At 38.3% G+C, this 20,871-nt stretch overlaps 1 protein-coding gene across 4 annotated transcripts in view; it reads left to right on the top strand.

Moving 5' to 3' along the window:
* The window catches only part of Znf407 (zinc finger protein 407), a 373,602-nt gene that overhangs the window by 23,279 nt on the left and 329,452 nt on the right, over positions 1-20,871 (top strand). For all 4 annotated transcript variants that reach the window (XM_070028948.1, XM_070028945.1, XM_070028946.1 and 1 more), the window contains 2 exons: positions 1,275-6,002; positions 11,696-11,810. In XM_070028948.1, coding sequence (XP_069885049.1) covers positions 1,331-6,002; positions 11,696-11,810 — 4,787 coding nt within the window. In that variant the 5' untranslated portion in view covers positions 1,275-1,330. The remainder of the gene's footprint in view (positions 1-1,274; positions 6,003-11,695; positions 11,811-20,871) is intronic.

Here is a 20,871-nt window from a genome sequence, read left to right as displayed (position 1 = left end):
GAGCTATCTGAAGGCTATAGTTCCATTCCCAAGGGGTGAGTGCGTTTTTAAAAGCAAATCCCAGGTGTATGGGCTTTGGATGAGCATGCCCAGCTGTGAAAGTAATTTTGAAAACACTTTTTATCACTTCACAAAGAAATCCTGGGGAGGGGTGGAGGAGAGAAGCCAGTTGTCAGTGCCTCATTCTGTAATCTTAGCCACACAGGAGGCTGAAATCTGATGACCGTGGTTGAAAGCCACTTCCAGCAAGAAACTCTTGTGGAACTCTTTTCTCCAATTAACTGCCAAAAAGGTGAAAGTGGAGCTATGGCTCAAGTGGTAGAACACTAGCTTTGAGCAAACAAAGCCCAAAGACATAGCCAGGCCCTGAGTTCACGCTCTAGGGCTACCCAAAAGATATATATATATAAAGAAAGAAACCCTTTGCCCCTTAGCCACTACCACCTAAGGAACCACTAATTTTTCTGTCACTATAGATGTCTGTCTATTCTAGACATCTCACATGAAATGCTTTTATAATATGTGCTCTTTTACTTAGCAAAGAGTTTTAAAGGACTGTCCATGACATGACATATTGCGAATACTGTTCTTTTTATGGCTGAATAATATTCCATTATATGGAGATAGCACATTGTATGTAATAATTCATCTGGAACAGACATTTGGGTTGTTTCCACCATTTGGCTATTGTGAATGAGACTACTATAAACATTTTTGTGTCAGTTGTGGGGATATATTCCTCAAAGTGCTGGGTCCTGTGGTAGCTATATGGTAGCTAACTTGGATCCACTAGTGCCCGTCCCAGTGGCAGTGTGTGAGGGTTTTGTTTCTCTACATGCTCACCATTTGTGATTTGTTTTTTTTTTTTTCCCTTTTAATTTGTATTTGTATTACATTAGTTTTGTTTTCATTTGTTGTATAGAGTGGGCATTCACAGAAATGTAATTTGAAAGAGAACTTTTTACTGCTTGAAACAAAAATGTGGTCAGCTGAAGTCTACTAGTGCAGAGACTTGAAACATGATTTTTTTTTTTTAAAGATGTATTGCCTTTTCTCTAAAATATATCATAGTTTTGCTTCTGGAGTCAACAATGATATAGTGTGGTGTTGACACAAATTGTATACTTTTCAAAAAGAACTTTATGTGTATGAGCAGATTCGTTCAGATTTAAAGAAGATTTTGCTGACTAATTTTATGATACAGTTTTCAACTAGTTTTAGACAAATTCTGGTCTTATGTCCAAAGACTTAATGTCATACTGTTTATTTTACAGGTATGAGAGCCAAGTAAGCCATTTTTGACACAAGAAACGTTGCCAGAACTTTACCAATGATGGATTCTGAGGTTAAACCTGAGAATGATGAGGATGCGAGTCGAAAGAAGGTGGCAGGAGAGTTGAGAAGCCTATTGTCCTGTGGAGGCAGTTGTGGACCTGGAGCTGAGGTGACAGCCATCTCCTCTGAGAATATCACAAGCAAAAGGGGTTTTTCCGACTCATCTGACTTTGGCGGTGTCGTGCAGGAAGGCAGAAGTGAACATGCTTCTAAACGAATGAGGGTGGAGGAGACACAGTGCCTGAAGTCTGGCCGGCAGGGCACTGACGGATTCAGCACTCCTGTGAGCTCCACCACAGAAGCAGACATCCCATCAGATGAGATGGGAAAGGCGCCCTTCCTGAAGGACTGGCCAGAGGGGGGCACTGCTCTTCCACCTGCCTCTACCTCCTCTCCTGATCTTAGCACCGTTGATGCCCTGTCTCTGAAAAGAGACACGGAAAGAAGGCCTGCTCAGGAAGTGGTTTCCCTTGACTCACAAAGAGAGTCCTCTTTCCCTCCAAAGGACATGAGTGTCAGCTGTACCTTTAGAAACATAGACGCAGTCCTCAAGTGCAGTGAATGTGGCCATTTGTTTCCATCTTGCTCTGATTTGGAGAAGCATGCCGAGTGCCCCATGCAGCAGGCTAAGGAGCATGCCTGCTGCCGCTGTGGCCACAAAGCAGAGAGCAGCCCAGCGTGCCAGGCACACCTGAGCACGCATGTGGTCCACAACGTCTTCTCTTGTGACCTTTGTGGCTTTCAATGTGGTGAAGAAAACTTGTTGAATGCACACTATCTCAGCAAAACACATCTTCGGCGTCAGAATCTTGCTGCTCGTGGAGGCTTTGTACAGATCTTAACAAAGCAGCCTTTTCCTAAGAGAACTTGTGCCGTGGTAACAAAGAATGCTAGAGCAAGACCAAGGGCTTCTAAACCAGAAGCAAAGAATGTGGATTCAAAAGGATTACAAAATAGTGGGAGCACATTTACAGATTGTGGAGTGAACATTTCTCATCAAGGTGGTGGTGACAGTGAGCTCCTTGTTGAAATGGAGCCATCCAGAAATACGTCATTAGAAAAAGCAGAGGTTGTTGAAAATGTTCTATCCCTCACTATAGCTCAAAATCCTGAAAATGAGAGCAAACAGGTAGGAGTAACTCCAGAGGGTCCCTTGGGCAAATCAGAATCTACCCCAAATACCCTGCGGATAGCACATGGCATCAGTACCACCTCAAGGCTAAGACCTGAGCGCAGTGTTGTAATGTTGGGTAATGGATTTCGCCGAAGAAGTGGCACTTTTGCCTTGAAGGGCCAGGCAAAGAAAAGGTTTAATCTCTTGGGAATTAATAAAAGAGGCGCGAGTGAAACACAGAGAACATACATGAAACACTTTAGAACACAGATCAAAACAAGTGACACAGAACCAGGGCTGAAGCCTGCGGAAATGAGCACCAGTGTCCAGAGTCTGTGTGTGACTTCCTCAGAACCCCTGGACACAACACAGGACAAGGCAAGTTCCTGTCCTCTGGGTTCCATGCCTCTAGACTCCCCAACAGAGAAGCCAGCTTCTGACCACCAGAAGTCATGTACTTGTACTATTTGTGGCCAGATAGCTACAAATATGAGCGATTTGGAAAGCCATGTGAACAGATGCCATGCAGAAGAGGTGAAAAACTATCGCCAAGCTTGTGACTTATCCAGTACGTCACGGGGGGACCCAGAAGAGCATGCGCACAAAACTCAGCACCAGCAAACTGCTTCTGTCCTCACTTGTCAGTGTTGTTCCTTTGTTTCCTCGAGCAAAAGAAACCTTAAAGACCACATGAAGGAAAAGCATGATATGGATTTTCTTTGCACTGCTTGTAATCTGTTCTTGTCTGAGAAAGATGTGGAAGAACACAAGGCAGCCACAAAGCATGTCAGTTTATTGGTTCAAGCGAAGACTTCTCCATCCTTGGCCAATGACTGTGCTTTACAGACCTTACCTTTGCGTAGTTCAGAATCAGAAAACACAAAAGAGTCTTCGAATGAATCAGGGAGAACAGCTCAGGAAGAGCCTGTGAAATCCAGGGTAAGCCCTGGAAGTGAACTGAGGCATTCAAGTAAGCCTCAGTTTCAGTGTAAGAAGTGTTTTTATAAAACAAGATCTTCTACTGTTCTCACAAGACATATAAAGCTTCGGCACGGCCAAGATTATCACTTCCTTTGTAAAGCCTGCAATCTTTATTCATTGAGCAAAGAAGGAATGGAGAAACACATTAAAAGAAGTAAACATCTTGAAAATGCTAAGAAAAATAATATTGGCTTAAGTTTTGAAGAGTGTATTGAAAGGGTATGTATAGGTGCAAATGAGAAAAAAGAAGATTTTAACATTTCTGGAAATGGAAAGAATGAAGGCCATGTAGGTGTGCAGTTACAGGAGCAATCCTCTCTTGAGAAAAGCATACTAATGCCGAAGGAGGCATCTCAGCCTGGTGTCTTCACCAGAGATGATGCATTAGCTTTGCCCACTACTCCAAAGAGAGGAAGACCCAAAGGCAGCACATCACGAACGTGTTCACACTGTGGACTTTTGGCCTCTAGTATTACAAATTTGACTGTTCACATTAGACGTAAACACAGTCACCAATACAGTTATTTATGCAAAGTTTGTAAATATTATACTGTAACTAAGGGAGACATGGAGCGGCACTGTGCTACCAAGAAACATAAAGGACGGGTAGAAATAGAAGCAAATGGGAAACAAAGTTCAGATATAATTGTTGTCCCCGAAGGTGGTCATATTGAGGCCTGTGTAAAGAATACTCACTCAGCTGTGACTATGTCTGATGAACCATCTAACAAGTCACCTGAGTCTGATACCTTTGTTTTAGAAAAGCCTGTGGTAGGTCATGGAAATCCAACTGAAGTAGAAGTTGAAAATGTACTTCAGGCTCTAGATGGAGAAGTTCACAGTGCTGTCACTGGTAAAAAGGAACAAGTATCTCTACAGCCAGAGATTGTTCTTCAGCAGGGGGATATATGTGCCCAGAGAGATGCTACAGGTACAAGTGATAACAAATGTCTACATTGTGAGTTCAGTGCACACTCGCCTGCATCTCTTGAGCTGCATGTGAAACGGAAACATACGAAGGAGTTTGAGTTTTATTGCATGGCCTGTGATTACTATGCTGTGACTCGCCGAGAGATGACTAGGCATGCAGCAACAGAGAAGCATAAAATGAAAAGGCAGTCCTACCTCAACTCTTCTAATGGAGAAGCAGGTTCTGCAGAAATGTCTAAAAACACTATTACACCTGGAGAGGAGCATCCACAAAATCCCAAGGACTTTGAAATAATTCCTAACCAACCACCTGATACTCTCAAACCCAGAAATGCTTCAGACTGTTCTATTTTGGATGAAAATACTAATTTAGATATGTCTAAAGTTCTGTGTGCTCCTGATGCTGTAGAAATTGAGGAAGAATCTAATTTCAGTGAAGCCCATTCTTTTAGTGAGACGTTCCAACAGCCCTCTGCCAAGGATCAAGTTATGAAACCTGAGGAAATGGTGTCTGTTAATATTTCCTCTAGTTATGGCTCCTCAAACAGACTTCAGAATGAAAATCCAGGTAGCTGTGCTCTGAATTGTGAGACAGCAAAGCTAAACCGTGGTGTTGTGGAGAGCATTGACAAGCCACATACTTATTGTGAGAACAGTGGAGGTAATGTAGGAGATGGTGGAGCAAAATGTGACAAAAACGCGTGTCCTGGAGCCCTGTGTGGAAAGCATCCATCTGAAAGTACTTCCCCTTTGGTGGTGGGGATAAACAGAGAGAAGCCAGACCTGAATAGTGGTGGTCAGAACAAAGTTGGATGTGCACAGAATTCAGAGGCTTTGAAAGATCTCCAAGAGAATCCTATTCTGCCAACTAAGGAAATTCTGATGAATTCACAACATGAAACTGAAATTATTTTGGAAGAGGATGGCCCAGCATCTGAAAGCACAGTTGTGAGTAGTGATGTTTATGAAACTATAATCAGTATTGATGATAAAGGCCAGGCCATGTATAGTTTTGGCCGATTTGACTCCTCCATAATTAGAATAAAGAACCCAGAAGATGCTGAACTGATAGACCAGTCAGAAGAGTGTCTGATGGGAACAGGGGTGAGGGTTACTGAGTTGTCCTTGAAAGACTGTGCTCCAGGCTTGAAAAAGAAGAAAGTTGAAGGCAGTTCCTACGGCGAGTCCCCACGTATCCGTTGCGATGATTGTGGCTTCCTAGCAGATGGACTGAGTGGACTGAACGTTCATATAGCCATGAAACATCCCACAAAAGAGAAACACTTTCACTGTTTACTGTGTGGAAAATCATTTTATACAGAAAGCAACCTCCATCAGCATTTGGCTAGTGCTGGTCATATGAGAAATGAGCAGGCCAGTGTAGAAGAGCTTCCAGAGGGAGGGGCCACCTTTAAATGCGTCAAGTGCACAGAGCCCTTTGATTCTGAACAGAATTTATTTCTACATATTAAAGGACAGCATGAGGAATTGCTTCGAGAGGTGAATAAGTATATAGTGGAAGACACTGAGCAAATCAACCGCGAGAGGGAGGAGAACCAGGGCAGTGTGTGCAAGTACTGTGGGAAGATGTGCCGGAGCAGCAATTCCATGGCCTTTCTGGCGCACATTCGCACGCATACAGGTAGGTAAACCCCACACCAGCTCACATTGTTTGCCTTTAGAATGTCGAGGAATGAGAAGGCTCAGACATTTATTCCCATCCAAATATGGATCTCCACCTCATGAACATTTCCCTGCTGTGTGGGCATCTGTAATAAGGCACTGTTGATACTTCACATAGCAATTCAGGGGCAGGTTAGTTGGTAAGTTTCTTTTATTTTTGTCAAAAAGCTTGGGCCTTGGATAGAGGTCTTAGGTGAAGTCAGGTCTTTTATACCTTTCCAATTGTTCTGTATCCTTATTACTTAGTTTTCCGAAGTCTGTGTGTATGTGTGAGCATATATATAATATACACATATATATGTGCATATATATGTATATAACATGTATGCACATATTATATAATATATACATATAATATATATTATGTATACATATATATGTACATATATTTAAAATGATATTTTGTATTTTAGAGGACAGACTAAGTGACTAGGTTTTTTGTAAATATTTTTCTCACAAATTTAAGGTCTTAAGAATATTCATTACTGGCTGGGTGCTGGTGGCTCAGGCATGTAATCCTAGCTAGTCAGGAGGCTGAGATGTGAGGACTGTGGTTCAAAGCCAGCCCAGGCAGGAAAGTCCGTGAGACTCTTATCTCCAATAAACCACCAGAAAACTGGAAATGGTGCTGTGGTTCAAGTAGTAGAGTGCTTGCCTTGAGCTGAAGAGCTGAGGGACAGCGCCCAGGCCCACAGTTCAAGCCCCACGACTGACCAAAAAAAAAAAAAAAAAAAAGGAACCAGCCGGTCACTCGTGGCTCATGCCTGTAATCCTAGCTACTCAGGAGGCTGAGATCTGAGAATCACTGTTCCTGGCCAGAAAATTCTGTGAGACTGTTATGTGCAATAAACCACTCATGTGCAATAAACCACTCAGAAAAAGCTGGAAGTGGCGCTGTGGCTCAAGTGGTAGAACACTAGCTTTGAGCATAAAGAGACTCAGGGACAGCTCCCAGGCCCTGAGTTCAAGCCCCAGGATTTCCTCCCTCCCCTCCCAAAAAATGATGACCCACTTTTTATATCTAAATGTCTTAATCACAGGCAGCAATATTCTACTTCCAAGGAGACAACTTGTTCATCTGTTCTGTATACTTGAATAGGTTTTCATGGAGCTAGTACTTCATTTAATTTCCTGACTCTGTCACATTTAGTGATCCATGTTAATGTTTAATTTTGGGAGAAGTTTTTTTAAAATTTTTTTTTTGGTGAGAAATGCATAAGCTACTGTTCTAAATTTATGTAAAAATTCACTGCAATGTTTCTATAAACCTGCCATACATTCTTTATTTTAAATAGACAGCTTTTCTAAATCATTGTGCTCTGCTTAGACAAGTTCTGTCTCCGTGGTTGAATTTATGAGTGGATTTGAATAATAAATTCACATTTCAATGAACATATTTTCATTAAAATTGTAAGGTTTATTTTACTGTACTTTTAAATAATGGTTTATTATTAAAGCTATACTTTAAATTCATGCAGTTTTTGAAACTTAGTGCATGGTTACCAGGAGAAAGACAAAAAAGTATATAGTTATCAGGTAAGGTGATTAAAGCTAGATAAAAGTTTTCTATCTGAGAAAGTAACAGGGCAACCTGCAGATGATCAATCTAGGCAAAGGTATACCTTATACTCCTAATGCCATACAGCTGTTTTTTGCAGTAAGTTTAAATGTGTGCTTGTTTGTAGTACCTCTGTCAGCATCTTGCAGCTCACTTTTCTGATAAGACATAGTTGTAGGCAGCAGGTTTGTTCATATGCACTGGAAATATGTATTTTCTTTACATGCCCTCTTAAAGCAGATAAAACCGAATAAAATGAAGAGCGAGATGCTAATGGAATTCTTTTTAGAATTCTTTATGCAACTGTCTGGTCAAGACATGTTGCTTTTAATTGATGTGTCCATTACTTGAATTCTCTTGTAATTATAGTCAATAAGTCTTGTAAATGTGTTAAAGCTCACTAAAAGCATACAAATTCAAGAACAGAGTAAGGCTAATAATTTAAAATAATCAATGTGGGCATTTCAGCACTTAATTTCCCTTGTGTGTTGATAGCTGATCATTCTTAATCCATTAAGATTTATTTAGTCGTTTACAATGCAAAATAGGCTTGCACTGGTCACTTGTGCCATTTGAAAATGTCCACCAGGTTAAGTGCAGAATGTAGTCCATTAGTCTTCCTTGACTATATGTATTAATTGCATTTAAAATCAAGTTAATGTGGATGTGAAAGTGAGGTAGCTATCAATATGTGACAAAGTAACCCTACTTATATAAGTTACATCATTGATTGTAGCATTCAGCAAAAGTTAGCGTACTTTTTAAAAAGCATCTTCTGTTGGTCTTATCAGCAAGTACATTTTTATGGTGCCTTGAAGCACCACAGCAGACACGTTCCCGAATACAAAGGACCAATCCACCACTTCCATTTTCAAGTCATTTGGTGGAAGTTGGACGGGGTGTTAATTCAAGTTTTTCCCCCCTTCTTCTGAGCAGCTTTAAATGAATTGCTTTTCTGGTACTTTGCTTATGTCCATGAAATAGTAATGTAGGACTGTTATTAATGGTTGACTGGAAAAGGCTTATTCGTCCAATCCCTGTTTTTTATTGGCTTTATGTTTTGTCATAACCTTTACTTTCCATCCTTAACATGGGCAAGGTAGCATTCTAAGAAATAAATGAGTTTAGTTATCAAGACTTCAGGAGATAGCATCTCAGTTTCCCATGCATTCCCTGGTGTGAAGCATTCAAATCAGCAGCCATCCTCTCTTACATTTGTTGGCTGAGGGAGCTGGTGTTTGCTTCACAATGCTGTTAAAGTCTTTATTTCATATGATATGAAAGGCATCATTATGCCTCAAGATTGTCTCGAGCATTCTGTTGATAATCAGTGCTCTGGGCACTTGTGTATTTGGAAAATGTTTACATGTGGGTTTACATAGGATGTGTGACTTCCCTGGAAAGTGTTGTTAGGGCTGGTGATGTTTGTAACTCTTTTTGGGAGTTCAGAGAACCCACAGATCATGACAAGAGTGAATTTGAATGCTGAACACTGTGGGGACAGGGGCTCTACTGCCTCCTGCTTGCTCTCCATGGGCCCCCTCATGGTTGGCACTCAGAATAATTTGTTAAATGGTTGAATGGATGAACAAATGAGTAAGTGTGTGGATGGAGTATTCAAGTGTTTAGGGGTAGATTGTGGAATTTAAACTGTAGTTGAGAAGCATTACATGATATACATTTTTGTTTTCATTTTCCTAACTTCATTCTTTAATACTTAAAGATTTTGTTTGTCCTTGGCTATGAATACCGGCATCACATGGGCATAGGAATAGCACTTAATAATGCAGCTGAGGAATGCCCTGTAGGTCTGAGCAGACTGGAATTTCCAAGTCTTTGGAATTCTTTGGTAAAATAACCAGGCATGACAAAGTTGAGAATCTTTTATAAGTTTTTTCCCCCTCAGATAACCTCACAGATCAAACTAAAACAAAACAAAACACCATTCCACATAATGGAGCTAATTATGATAAGATTGGAAGTTTGTAATAATAAGATGCACCAAAGAAAAGGTAAGCTTAGAACTACCTGGTTTTACAGATTTTTGTCTTAGGAACTTAGATCCATTTTATAATATGTATAGCAAGCTTAAAAATGGAAATCATTATCAGTTAGGAAAAGAAAAGGTTTTCTTTTTCTTATATAGAGAAGCATTCTTCAGCTGCCATTTGAACTCCTAGGGCACAGAAAGGAGATGTTGTTAGTACAGCTCCTCTGAAAGTAAGATGTAAAAGAAAGTCAAGGCTTTTGTGTTCTAGGCAGAGCAGTGGACAGAATACTCATTTAGGTGTTGTCCACATATGGTAGCTGTGGTCACTGAAGTGCAGAAGCTCCTTGGTGAGGAGCTGCACACAACAAGTGGAAAGGGCAGAGCTCGGCTCAGAGCAGGAGGTACTGTGTATCGTATGCCCCACTACCTCCTTGTACATAGGCATTGGGAGGATTTTGTCTTTTTTTTTTTTTTTTTGAATCCTGATATTACTGCTCATTAATAATTCCTAAATTATTCTTTAAAGCATTTCAGTTTATAGGTAAATTGCTTTTTCTCACTCTTTTCAAAAGAGTCTTTATAAAAATCTGTCTCTCCATATTAATGTTTCAAAGTAGTTACAGGCTTAGTTTTACAAGAATCATTTAAATAAACTGTCGTTTCTGAAGTGATTGATAGAATGTGATTTCTGAAAGCTGCGATCTAAACGTGCTTTTGACATTTAAACATATAAACCTGACTAGGTGTAGCCATTCAGGTGCTAACTATATTTTACATCTACTTCTAACCATAGAAATGGAGGTATTAAGAGATCTGGCTTCATTGTCACTGAACTGTGAAATATTCAACCTTGTCTGCCTGTGCTTAGCACTGTTGACTTTTTTATTTCTGTTGGAAGATTAGAATTAAATGCTTCACTTTTTTTTTTGTCAGCTTTTGGGAATTACATTGAAATTTAACACTAAAATTTTCTACTGAGTTACTTGAGTTTTAACAAAGTATTCATGGAGGTCTGTTACAGACACTACAAAAGGTTTATTGATCAAATATGACATTACAATTTTTTATTTGGACTATTTGCATATTTATTAAAGTTTACATATTTTATATTCTATCCAACAGCAAAAGGTAGTTCATCAAATGAGTATTAAACATATAAACAATGTGGAAACATACTGTTCTGATTTTAAACTGTAATTTTTATGCTTTTGGTTTATTAATTTGAAGTAATGATTAGAAACTTAAAAAATGTATATACATATTTTCTATTTTAGGAGTGTTATTTCTCAATGTGGGTATGCATACTTAAATATTAGTATGTTTCAGTTAGTCTTGTTCACTGCTGACAGTAATTTTACTAAGTTTGAAATAATTTTATTTTCTCAGTTTTGAGTGTAATCTTTATGCAGTGATTAAAGCATTTTATTATTTTTACTGTACCTTTTGTGTTGAAATATTCATAAAGTCACTAATAACTAAAATGTCAATGCTTTTGATTTGTAGCATTATAGATTTTTGTTATAAAAATGATCATAAAAGCTCAATAATTTATCCATCATATATTCTTATATTAATAAAATATTAATATAGTCATTTGAAATCAAAGTGACAGAAAAAAATCTGAAATACTATTGTTGTGATTAAATTCAAATCTAAAAACTATGGGAAACTGGATGGCCATGGAGAAATGTACTTACTCCGTGACAAACCTTTAGAGATATCAGTATCTTGTGTTTGTATTTTTACAATGTCTCATTTTACATAATGCCTTTAACAGATATTTCTGGAAATTGTAAGAAAAATATTTGAAATTACTTAGCTTGTTTCCTATACTTACTGCTGCTCGACAGTGTGACTTTTGTCACACTGACAATGTGTGACAGTTGAGAAGCCTCACTAAAACATCAAAGCCTTCTAGATAGAATAATATTCAAGATAGATACAAATGAGTGTAAGCGTCCAATTTTGGGGACAAATTCTCAATTAGATCAGAGGTATGATTTAAGATTTAGCTCTTTTTTTTTTTTTTTTTTTTTTTTTTTAAACAAACCTAACAGCAATGTGTGATTTAAACCAAACCTTATTTTATGTTAAATTTATTCAGGGTCCAAACCATTTAAGTGCAAGATTTGCCATTTTGCGACAGCTCAGCTTGGGGATGCCAGAAACCATGTGAAAAGGCACCTTGGGATGAGGGAGTACAAGTGTCACGTCTGTGGGTGAGTAAGTCGATGCTGGCTCCACCGCGCAAACCAGGAGGCATGTACAGGGTATCCATTGTCGCGGAATGCAGAACTGATATGAGTAAGAGTGGCTAAAATTATGCATGCGTAGCCTCCTTTCCTTTGTTATGGTAAATTCCTTAAATACAGTTATGACATTCTTCTCCCACTTCTGAACCTGTTCTGAAGATGAGCAATTTTATGGGCTACAAGGTCAATTTGAACCTGTAATCTGTAAATTGACTAAATTATAGGATGTTCATTCACATTGCCAGGGAGAACTATAAATTCCATTTAAAGACATAAAAAATATATAATATGGCTTTAGGAGTATATATGTATGTTTTTTTTTGGTATGCTGCTTTAATTTAATAAAATTAATTACTCTTTGGGTCCATTGGACATAGTCCATAAGGCATAACCAAAGGATTTAATTTTGGATGGCTGGTTACTGATTATTTGAAGGATGATGTGATAAAAACAGTATATAATGTATTTTTTGTAACATTATTTCAAAACTATTTCCTTTTGAGTTAATGGTTCTTTGCAGAATCATTCACAATGTTTAATTGTCATTCGAATGTGTTATAGTTAATAGAAAGCTCTGAAGTGCTTTAATGTAAAACTAATTAATTTAGCAGAAATGTTTAAAAGGTTTTAAAATGCTATGACATATATGGTGTATCATAGGACATTCAGAGGTGGATTTTAATACCCTACCTTTGATTAAAATATATTTTAATGTTATTATGCTAGAGAAATTAATAAGTACATCATATAAAAACACTTTATGTGAAACTTAAGAAACCTGCAATTCCTCTGCTAATTCACAAGATACCACAAGTTCAATCCAATCATGCAATGCACAGATGTTACTGTTATTTTTTGAGTAGAAGATAAGTACCATGTAACCATTCTTTATATTATATACGGGTTCTGCTTTTTGTTTGACGGTATATTTCATCCTAGGCTACAGTTTTTTTTTTTTTTGTCCTTTAAGATAGTTGTACAGATAAATAACTTTGCAAGCAGTTTTATTAACCCGGTTCTGGAATTTACTCATTGGTAGAATTGGCTTGCAGTGACTTGCAGCTAAGGTAAATGAAGATGAACCTCTGCCCGGAAGCGCCCCGAAGAGCAGTGGGCAAATGAGCTTTGTTACTCCTGATTTTAGCTACAGGGTCAGGCGCCAAATGGCTAATTTTAATTGCTAGACGTGTTGGAGTTTTAAAACCTATCTCATTCATTGTTTTTATTTGATGAGTTCTGGGAGGGAAGCTGGCCCTTCTCCAATGAACACTGGCTGTGAGGTAGCAATAAACAATTTCTTTCTCATTTTTTTTGAGAAATTAGTAAATGATTTTTTGTATATACTGTTAGGGAAAAAAGAAACTTTTTCAGAGAATAGTTTCTGACATATATTTTATCAGAAACAATTCATAGTTAATTAGCTTTAATTGTATAATTTGAACAATGCACTCTTTGCTTAGCTAATTGCTTGCTAAATACAACTGAAATGTTGCACTGGTAGTTTATATAGTTGATTACCAAGATACAGGATTATAAATAAATATGCCTTTATTATAGTTTTCTGTTGGTACCATAGGAAATTTTGGGTGTTAGTGTGCGCATGTGTGTGTAGAACAAACATGGATTCCAGGATTACATCTTTTAGAATTATAGCAGACATTAAATTTCATGTGACTGTGAAATGATAATTCTCTTTAATTTTGAAAGAGAAATGCAATATAATTCTCAAATTATGTGACAATCATTTTAACAGGGTAGATGTTTTTTCATTGAAGCTATGAGTTCTGAGGAATGGCAATAAACTAAAAAATACCTCTTGGTTTCTGTTAAAAGAAAACAGTCACAAATTAGGTACTGTGATATTAAACAAAACATATCTTAGGTTGCTCTTTGTTTCACAAGGTTAGATTAGTGTGTACCTTAAAAAATTAAAAGTGAGGAGAAGTGCAGAGATTGGTTTTTAGAGTAGTAAGACAAGAGAACATTGGGTACATTGACATTACTGACAATGTCAATTCATTATCATTGATGGTTGCATAGTCGCAGAAATGCTCAGTGGACCTATTAGTTCCTGAACATAAGCCGCTCATGCTGCATTTCTTCATTAGCTTTAATTACAATAAATTTTATTTTTTCTAAAATCATGTTTTAAAAGGAGAGGTGTTCTTTCAGGAACATTAAGTATAATTTTGTCACAAACAAGGTTCTGATGTATGTTTTCTTTTCTCCTAGAGTTAATCATAGCCTTAGTGGTCTAGAATTTTCTTATTGAGTTACAAGTGCTATTTCTCAAATATTTCTAATTGAATAATATGTAAAAGTATTAAGTAAGACTCATAAGGGAATTTTTACAATATTGTACTCTTTTTCTTTTTTTTTTTTTTTTTTTTTTTTTTTTTTTTTTTTTTTGTCGGCCGTGGGGCTTGAACTCTGGGCCTGGGCGCTGTCCCTCAGCTCTTCAGCTCAAGGCGAGCGCTCTACCACTTGAGCTACAGCGCCACTTCCGGTTTTCTGGTGGTTTATTGGAGATAGGAGTCTCACGGTCTCTCCTGCCCGGGCTGGCTTTGAACCGCGATCCTCAGATCTCAGCCTCCTGAGTAGCTAGGATTACAGGCGTGAGCCACCAGCGCCCGGCTTTGTACTCTTTTTCATAGTAACCTCTTGGTTTTCTTGAAGAAAAGAACCAAAATTTAATGGGGAAATTGAGATGAGAGTGACAAATTATATATTTTGTTGAATGAAGCTTGGTGTATTATATGTTCTGGTTATTTGTCATTGTTTCACATCTTTTTCTTTATGTAAGAAGGATGGTAGATGCTCATCAAATATCTTTGTCTTTCACTAAGGCTTAATTTTAAGAGTTGTGTGGTAGCAACTCCCATATCAAAAACTTCTTTAAACTTGGTAGGTATCTTGTGTGGACTTTTGTTTAATTTCTTGGAATTGCCAAGATGATTATTAAGCTGGTTCCTCATCATCTCCAATTGGCAATCTTAGCTACAGTGTCTTACGGATTGTTGTTTGTTTGATAGCACATGCTAAAGTCCAATATATATATATTTTTAATTGGATGTGGGGCTTGAACTCTGCGCCTGGGCGCTGTCTCTGAGCTCTTCAGCTCAAGGCAAGCACTCTATTGCTTGAGTCACAGCGCCACTTCCAGCCTTTTCTGTTTATGTGGTGCTGAGAAATCCAACCCAGGGCTTCATGCATGCAAGGCAAGCACTCTACCAGTAAGCCACCTTCCCAGCCCAAGTTAAGTCCTATTGTTGAGCATTCAGAATTTAGGATTAAAGTTCTATTTCAGCAAGGTTTATTTTGCTCATGTTATGGTAAAGATTCAAACATGTTGCTTTGTATCTTATTTTGTTTGATAGCATTTGAGACCTTTAATTTTAGATTTTGGGAGGAGCAGCTTCTTTTGGGTAGTAAAAGTGTGTGTGCGCGCGTGTGTGTGTGTGTGTGTGTGTGTGTGTGTGTGTGTGTGCATGTGTGTATTAACTGGGACTTGAACTCAAGATCGCACACTTCTACTCAGGTTTCTCAATAATCTTTTCTTGGTTCCAAATATGATCAAGAGAGGACTTTGATAGAATATAGTGATGTTTATTTATGGGTACTTGGTAGTTAGTTAATGTGGAAATCTGCCAAAGGCCAGTAAAAGACCAAACGATAAATAATGGAATATTTTCTTATGCAAAAATTAATAATTTTATTTAATGCCTTTGTATTTCAAAGTATATAAAATATATTTTTATTAAATTTATGACCTCTACTTTCATTTTTAAGAACTTTAAAAATCTCAATAATATGAAGTTATTCTAGTTATTCTGAACACTGTGGTTTATAATTCTTTTAAATTTGTTTCAATTCTGTGTTTACATTATCGTGTACATCACTCTCCCAATGATAGTATTTAAACAGTCCTCTTCAAATTCCTTGATTAATAGTCATATCATATGTTGGTATTGATAGTATTGTGCAATTGTTTGGCTTATGTTTGCTATCCATGTTTACAGATAGGAGATAAGATTGAAAGTGCTTTTCCGGATGTACTAAGTTAGGCAGCTAGTAATGATGGGTCACTACTATTCTTCCTTTTGATTTTTCATTTGGGTTTTAAGTTACTGACTTAGCTTAATTTGTCATTGTCTTTTTCTCTAGTATATAGTAAATGCAACTTACCTACTTCTTGGTAGCCCCCTTCTCTCTTTTTTCCCCTGAAATATGCCTTCTTTTAAAAACTTTCAGATTCTCCTACTCACCAACTCTCATATCTTTATTCATTGTATTTTTCATACTTGCTAGTAATTTTCACTTAAAAAAAACACCTGTGATCTCTCTTCTGTCTTTACTGTTTTTAATGTATGGGTAATTTACTGCACCTACCCGATAGATTGAACATATCTGCATAAAACAAAAAAAATAAGTACCTAAAAATGTGATGACTGTATCATCTTTTCAGTTAGAAGTGAGAGGTAAAGATCAACCTGAGTTTTAGTATTTCAGCACTGGGTAGCTTGAAAGAGTGACAGAATTTATAATAGGCATCTGATTTCCATAAGAAATGATACAGAAGTTAAGTACACCATTATTCAGAAGCACAGATCCCAGTATATGAGATTTAGGGATTATATTTTTACTGATGAATTTCTCTGTGACTAGTCTTGATTTGTATGTATAGAGTTAGAATAGTTAAGAGTAGGATTTACCTAATCAGTAGAAAATAAGGGCATTTTCTGTATCTGTCACCTCTGGGTTTATGAGAAGATTCCAGACATTTTAAAATCATGCATTTGTGTGCTTAGGAACTGTTTATTCCTAATTTGTTGAAGAAACATTAAATAGAAAGTTACTAATGCAGTACAACTCTTTGTGTATGTGTGTGTGTATATGCGTGTGTGCGTGTGTGTGGCATCACCTAGTTTTTGTGCATTAGGAGGGATCTCTATGTAGATGATTATAATGTCACTTTCTGACCTTTGCAGCTTGAATAATTGTAAATCATTGCTTCATAACGTGTCAGAGAATGTCTGTACTAGGCAATTAAATGGCAGAATATAATAGACCAAATTATTGCCTGTCATGTTTTCAACAACACAGTTAGTATTTGAGTTACACTTAATCATTACGTGCATTAGCAACTTCATTGGAATCCAGCTTCAGGCTGAGCATGAAATACATTACATTATTTAAACCTCTAATGGTACAAGTCATTTATTTGTGTTGAAGTGTACAACACGCAGAGTTTCATAAAGCAAGGAACACTTGAGAGCTTAATTTATCCAAATCAAAGTCTAAATGCAGATAAACACAAGTGGCAAAAATTAGTAATTTTTATAGGCTGGAAATATTTAAAAATACATGGTTGTGGGTAATTGTAGGCAGCAGGAATAAATTAAAATCACTATTTTTAGTCTGCTCTGAGAACTAACACTGTGTATACCTAAATCGTTAAAAGCACCATGGAATTGCACTTTTAGCTGAACAATTAATTATCCCCATCCTAGCTACAGATGTATCCGAATAAAATAAGTATTTGGTTCAGCTGATTGTTTTGGTTAAGGAGATGGAGATAGAAAAAGATTTGTACTATAGTGTGGCATGAATTATGCTAGTGATAGTATAAGGTGCTGCCTCTCAGTTTTAAAAAACTCTAAATTGACATTAAAGTACTCATTTTAAAAGTTGTGTTACATATTTTAGTCACATAATATTCTGTTGATTTTAGTTTAATAATACATTTCTGTTTCCGTTTTGAAAGTTTTGAAATGCCATGTAATGATTACTGTCTTTTCCTGTCACCTACTGAAACATTAACAGTAATCACTGTCCTGGAATACATTTTAATTTGTGAACATTTGAAATACTTGTACAAATCATCTCAATTTGAAACCTTAAGCAGTATCTTGGTTATAATACTCAAATAGCAAATGATCTTCTCAGTCAGGTGAGACTCCAGCGTATTTTCCAGTGAACCTTGACGGTCCAGGAGAGGTGGGGACCTGTTAGCATGGTGATGTGGAGACAGGAGGAAGCTTTTCCGGTTTCTCTTCACAGTGAAAGGAGTTCTTTTCATTACCGTACTCTGTTTTTCTGACTTTTCTTTTCTTTTCTTTTTTGGTCCTGGTAGAGTGAAGTTGCAATTTATTTGAAGGCCAGTAAGTATAATCAACCAACAGCAAAATAGAAATAACCCAGAGGCTAGATCCTTAGATGGGTACACAGTTCCAGAGATGCGTGGGTCATGTCACCATGACAAGGTGTCCAATGCTGGCCTGAATAGTCCCTTGGTGTTGTCGTTAAAGATATTGGCATCTGTCCTTTTTGTGAAACGTCCTATCCTAGTCTCAGGTTACTGTTTCTTCCCATTAAAATGACTGTGGTGATTCCCCCTCCTGGGATCTCAGGGCTCTGCAGCCTGTCTAACCCTCACAGTCACACACGGGAAGGTGTCCTCTGTCTAATCCTCACAGTCACACACGGGAAGGTATCCTCTGTCTGGCTTCCTTCACTTGTTCTGTGATTTCAATTTTTTTCTTGTTAACCTGCTCTACTTTACTCTTCCTATTCATCTTAAAGTTCTTCACTTTGTAGAGGTTTTTGCTTTTAAATGTCCAACAGCTTGATAAGAGGCAGGATAGAAATTGTAGGGAGGGGGGGAAGTCTTTCCATGGATTTGTAATTTCTTCACTCTTGTGTGTTTGTCAGATTCTTGTGGCACTGGCAGCCTGTGACAGCGTGGCCACCAGCTGCCCAGGGAGAGAGAGCTGAGGAGCAGCCGTTTATGGCAGGGAGCCACTGAAAAGTAGAGCCCTATTCTCCGTGGACTCACTGTCTGCCGGAGTTGGGGTTAAAAGGTTAAGGAAAGTGTTCCCAAGTCTGAATTGGGTATTTTTAAAGAAGAACCAAGAATGTATGAGTAAAAGCAGAAAGGATTGGAATAGCATGGCTTGTGAATAAGAGCACTGCAAACACAGTTCTTTCAGTGTGTATGTGACTGCTAGGTAGAGGTTGGTGTGCTTCACAAAGACATCTTGTGGGCATAGACATGTGTCCGTGTTCTGTTACTGCTGTGTTTAAGGTTAGAAGATCATTCCAATACCTGCCTCAGGTAGAGGAAACAAGTCCAGAAATGGCCTTGCCCTCGTGGCTGAGTCAGGTGGTATTGGTGGGGTAGGTGGGCTACATTTGGACTGTGAAATTGGGAGTCATACGGAGGAACAGGGCAGCCTTGTCTCAGACAAGGGTTATGCCAGGCTTCTCCTTAGAGCTTAGCATGTCTAAGAACTGCCTGAGGCTAGATTGTGGATGGGTACACAGTTCAGAGATGCTTGGGTCAGGCAGACAGGGTTCGTGTCATCATGCTAAGGTGTTAAATGCTGGCCTTTTGCTCTCTTGTCCATCCTGCTTCCTTTTTGGCCGTACTGCGGTTCAAGCCTTGTTAAGCCATACCTCTAGCCCTGATTTTTGCTGGTTATTTGTCACACAGGGATCTTTGATTTCTTGCTGCCAGGCAAGCCTAGGTGAAGCCAACTACCTGTGTTAGACTTTCTGGTAGCTAGGATAACAGACGTCTGCCACTGTGCGCAGCTCTTCCGGGGGAAGGGCCTTGTGAACTTTCTGTTTTTCCTGTCTTGGCCTGGAAGTATGGTCTCAACCATCTTAGCCTCCCTCCATCTAGGACCAGAGGTAGGAGCCACCGGTACCTGGCTTCCATTCCCACTTTTTTCTTTTCTTTCTCTCTCTCTCACTCTCTCTTTTTTTTTTTTACTTAAAAATTGTTACTTATTTGTAAAAAGGGGTTACAGTTGCACAAGTCAGATTATAAATACAATGTTTCTTGGTTAGTGTCACTCTCCTTTTTAAAACTTGTCTGAGTTCCCAGTTTTCTGAACAATAAAGGGAAGAGGGGAGGGGAAAGTAAGATGTAAATCACTGGTTCAGAATCGAGGGGCAAGGGGACTGGTCGGAGGGAATTATTTTAGAAGAATTTCATCATCTGTAATTTTTAGAAGAACTACTATTGATTTTGTATAATCAAACAGGTTGATAATTTTTGTATAGCTTAATGCAACAGTTACAAATAATAATGAGATACAGAGTTAATTGGCCACCTTACCAATGTCCACATATATCTGTATTGGGTGAATAATGTAAATTGAGATAGGAAACTATTAAGTTAAAATACGTGCTGTTCAGGACTGTGCTTCTTTTCATAATTCTGAGGAGCCTGGGGTGGGTACTGCGTATGAAAGTAGGGATTGCTAGGCAAACGCTCCACCTCTCTCTGCCTCTGGCCCGCAGACCGTTCCTTGGTCCACTTTCATCCTGGGTTGAGATCCTCACTCCCCTTCTGTTGCTGGCCTGGCGTTCATTATGTGAAGGTCTTGGCTCTCCAAGAATTGGGGTCCAGGTGCCAAGTTGCAACCCGCCCTGTCTCCGGCCTTCCTGATTATACAAGTGTTTACCTTTTCTCATTCAGCTTTAGGTAGCACTGTTTTCTTCTGGGGCGCTGTAGGACAGATAGAGGGTTAATTTGCATCATAATTTTGTTTTTGGCTTTACATTTTTTTTTCTGGAAACTGGAATATTCTTTTTCTTTTTCTTTTCTTTTCTTTTTTTTTTGGTCGGTTGTGGGGCTTGAACTCTAGGCCTGGACACTGTCCTTCAGCTCTTCAGCTCAAGGCAAGCGTTCTACTACTTGAGCCACCGCGCCACTTCTGGTTTTCTGGTCTCACAGAGTTTTGTGCCCTGGCTGGCTTTGAACCGTGATCCTCAGATCTCAGCCTCCTGAGTAGCTAGGATTACAGGCGTGAGCCACTGGCACCCGGCGAAACTGGAATATTCTTATAAAACCTGGCTACTTGTAAGATCTCTGAATTAGTTTAGAAGTGCTGCTGTAAATTAAGTAGGTGAACAGAGTCTCATGGTGTTAACATAACTCGTAATTTTTATTTTAGCAAGTAATTATGGAGTTTTACATTGTGACCAGTGTCATTGATAGAGAACTGCTTCAAAATAGTTG

Source organism: Dipodomys merriami, unplaced genomic scaffold (genome assembly GCF_024711535.1).
Source record: "Dipodomys merriami isolate MVZ:Mamm:240054 unplaced genomic scaffold, mDipMer1.0.p SCAF_2, whole genome shotgun sequence".
In the NCBI taxonomy this organism is placed as follows: domain Eukaryota; kingdom Metazoa; phylum Chordata; class Mammalia; order Rodentia; family Heteromyidae; genus Dipodomys; species Dipodomys merriami.
The sequence above is the reverse complement of the archived record's forward strand: the minus strand, read 5'-3'. Positions and strand labels throughout refer to the sequence as shown.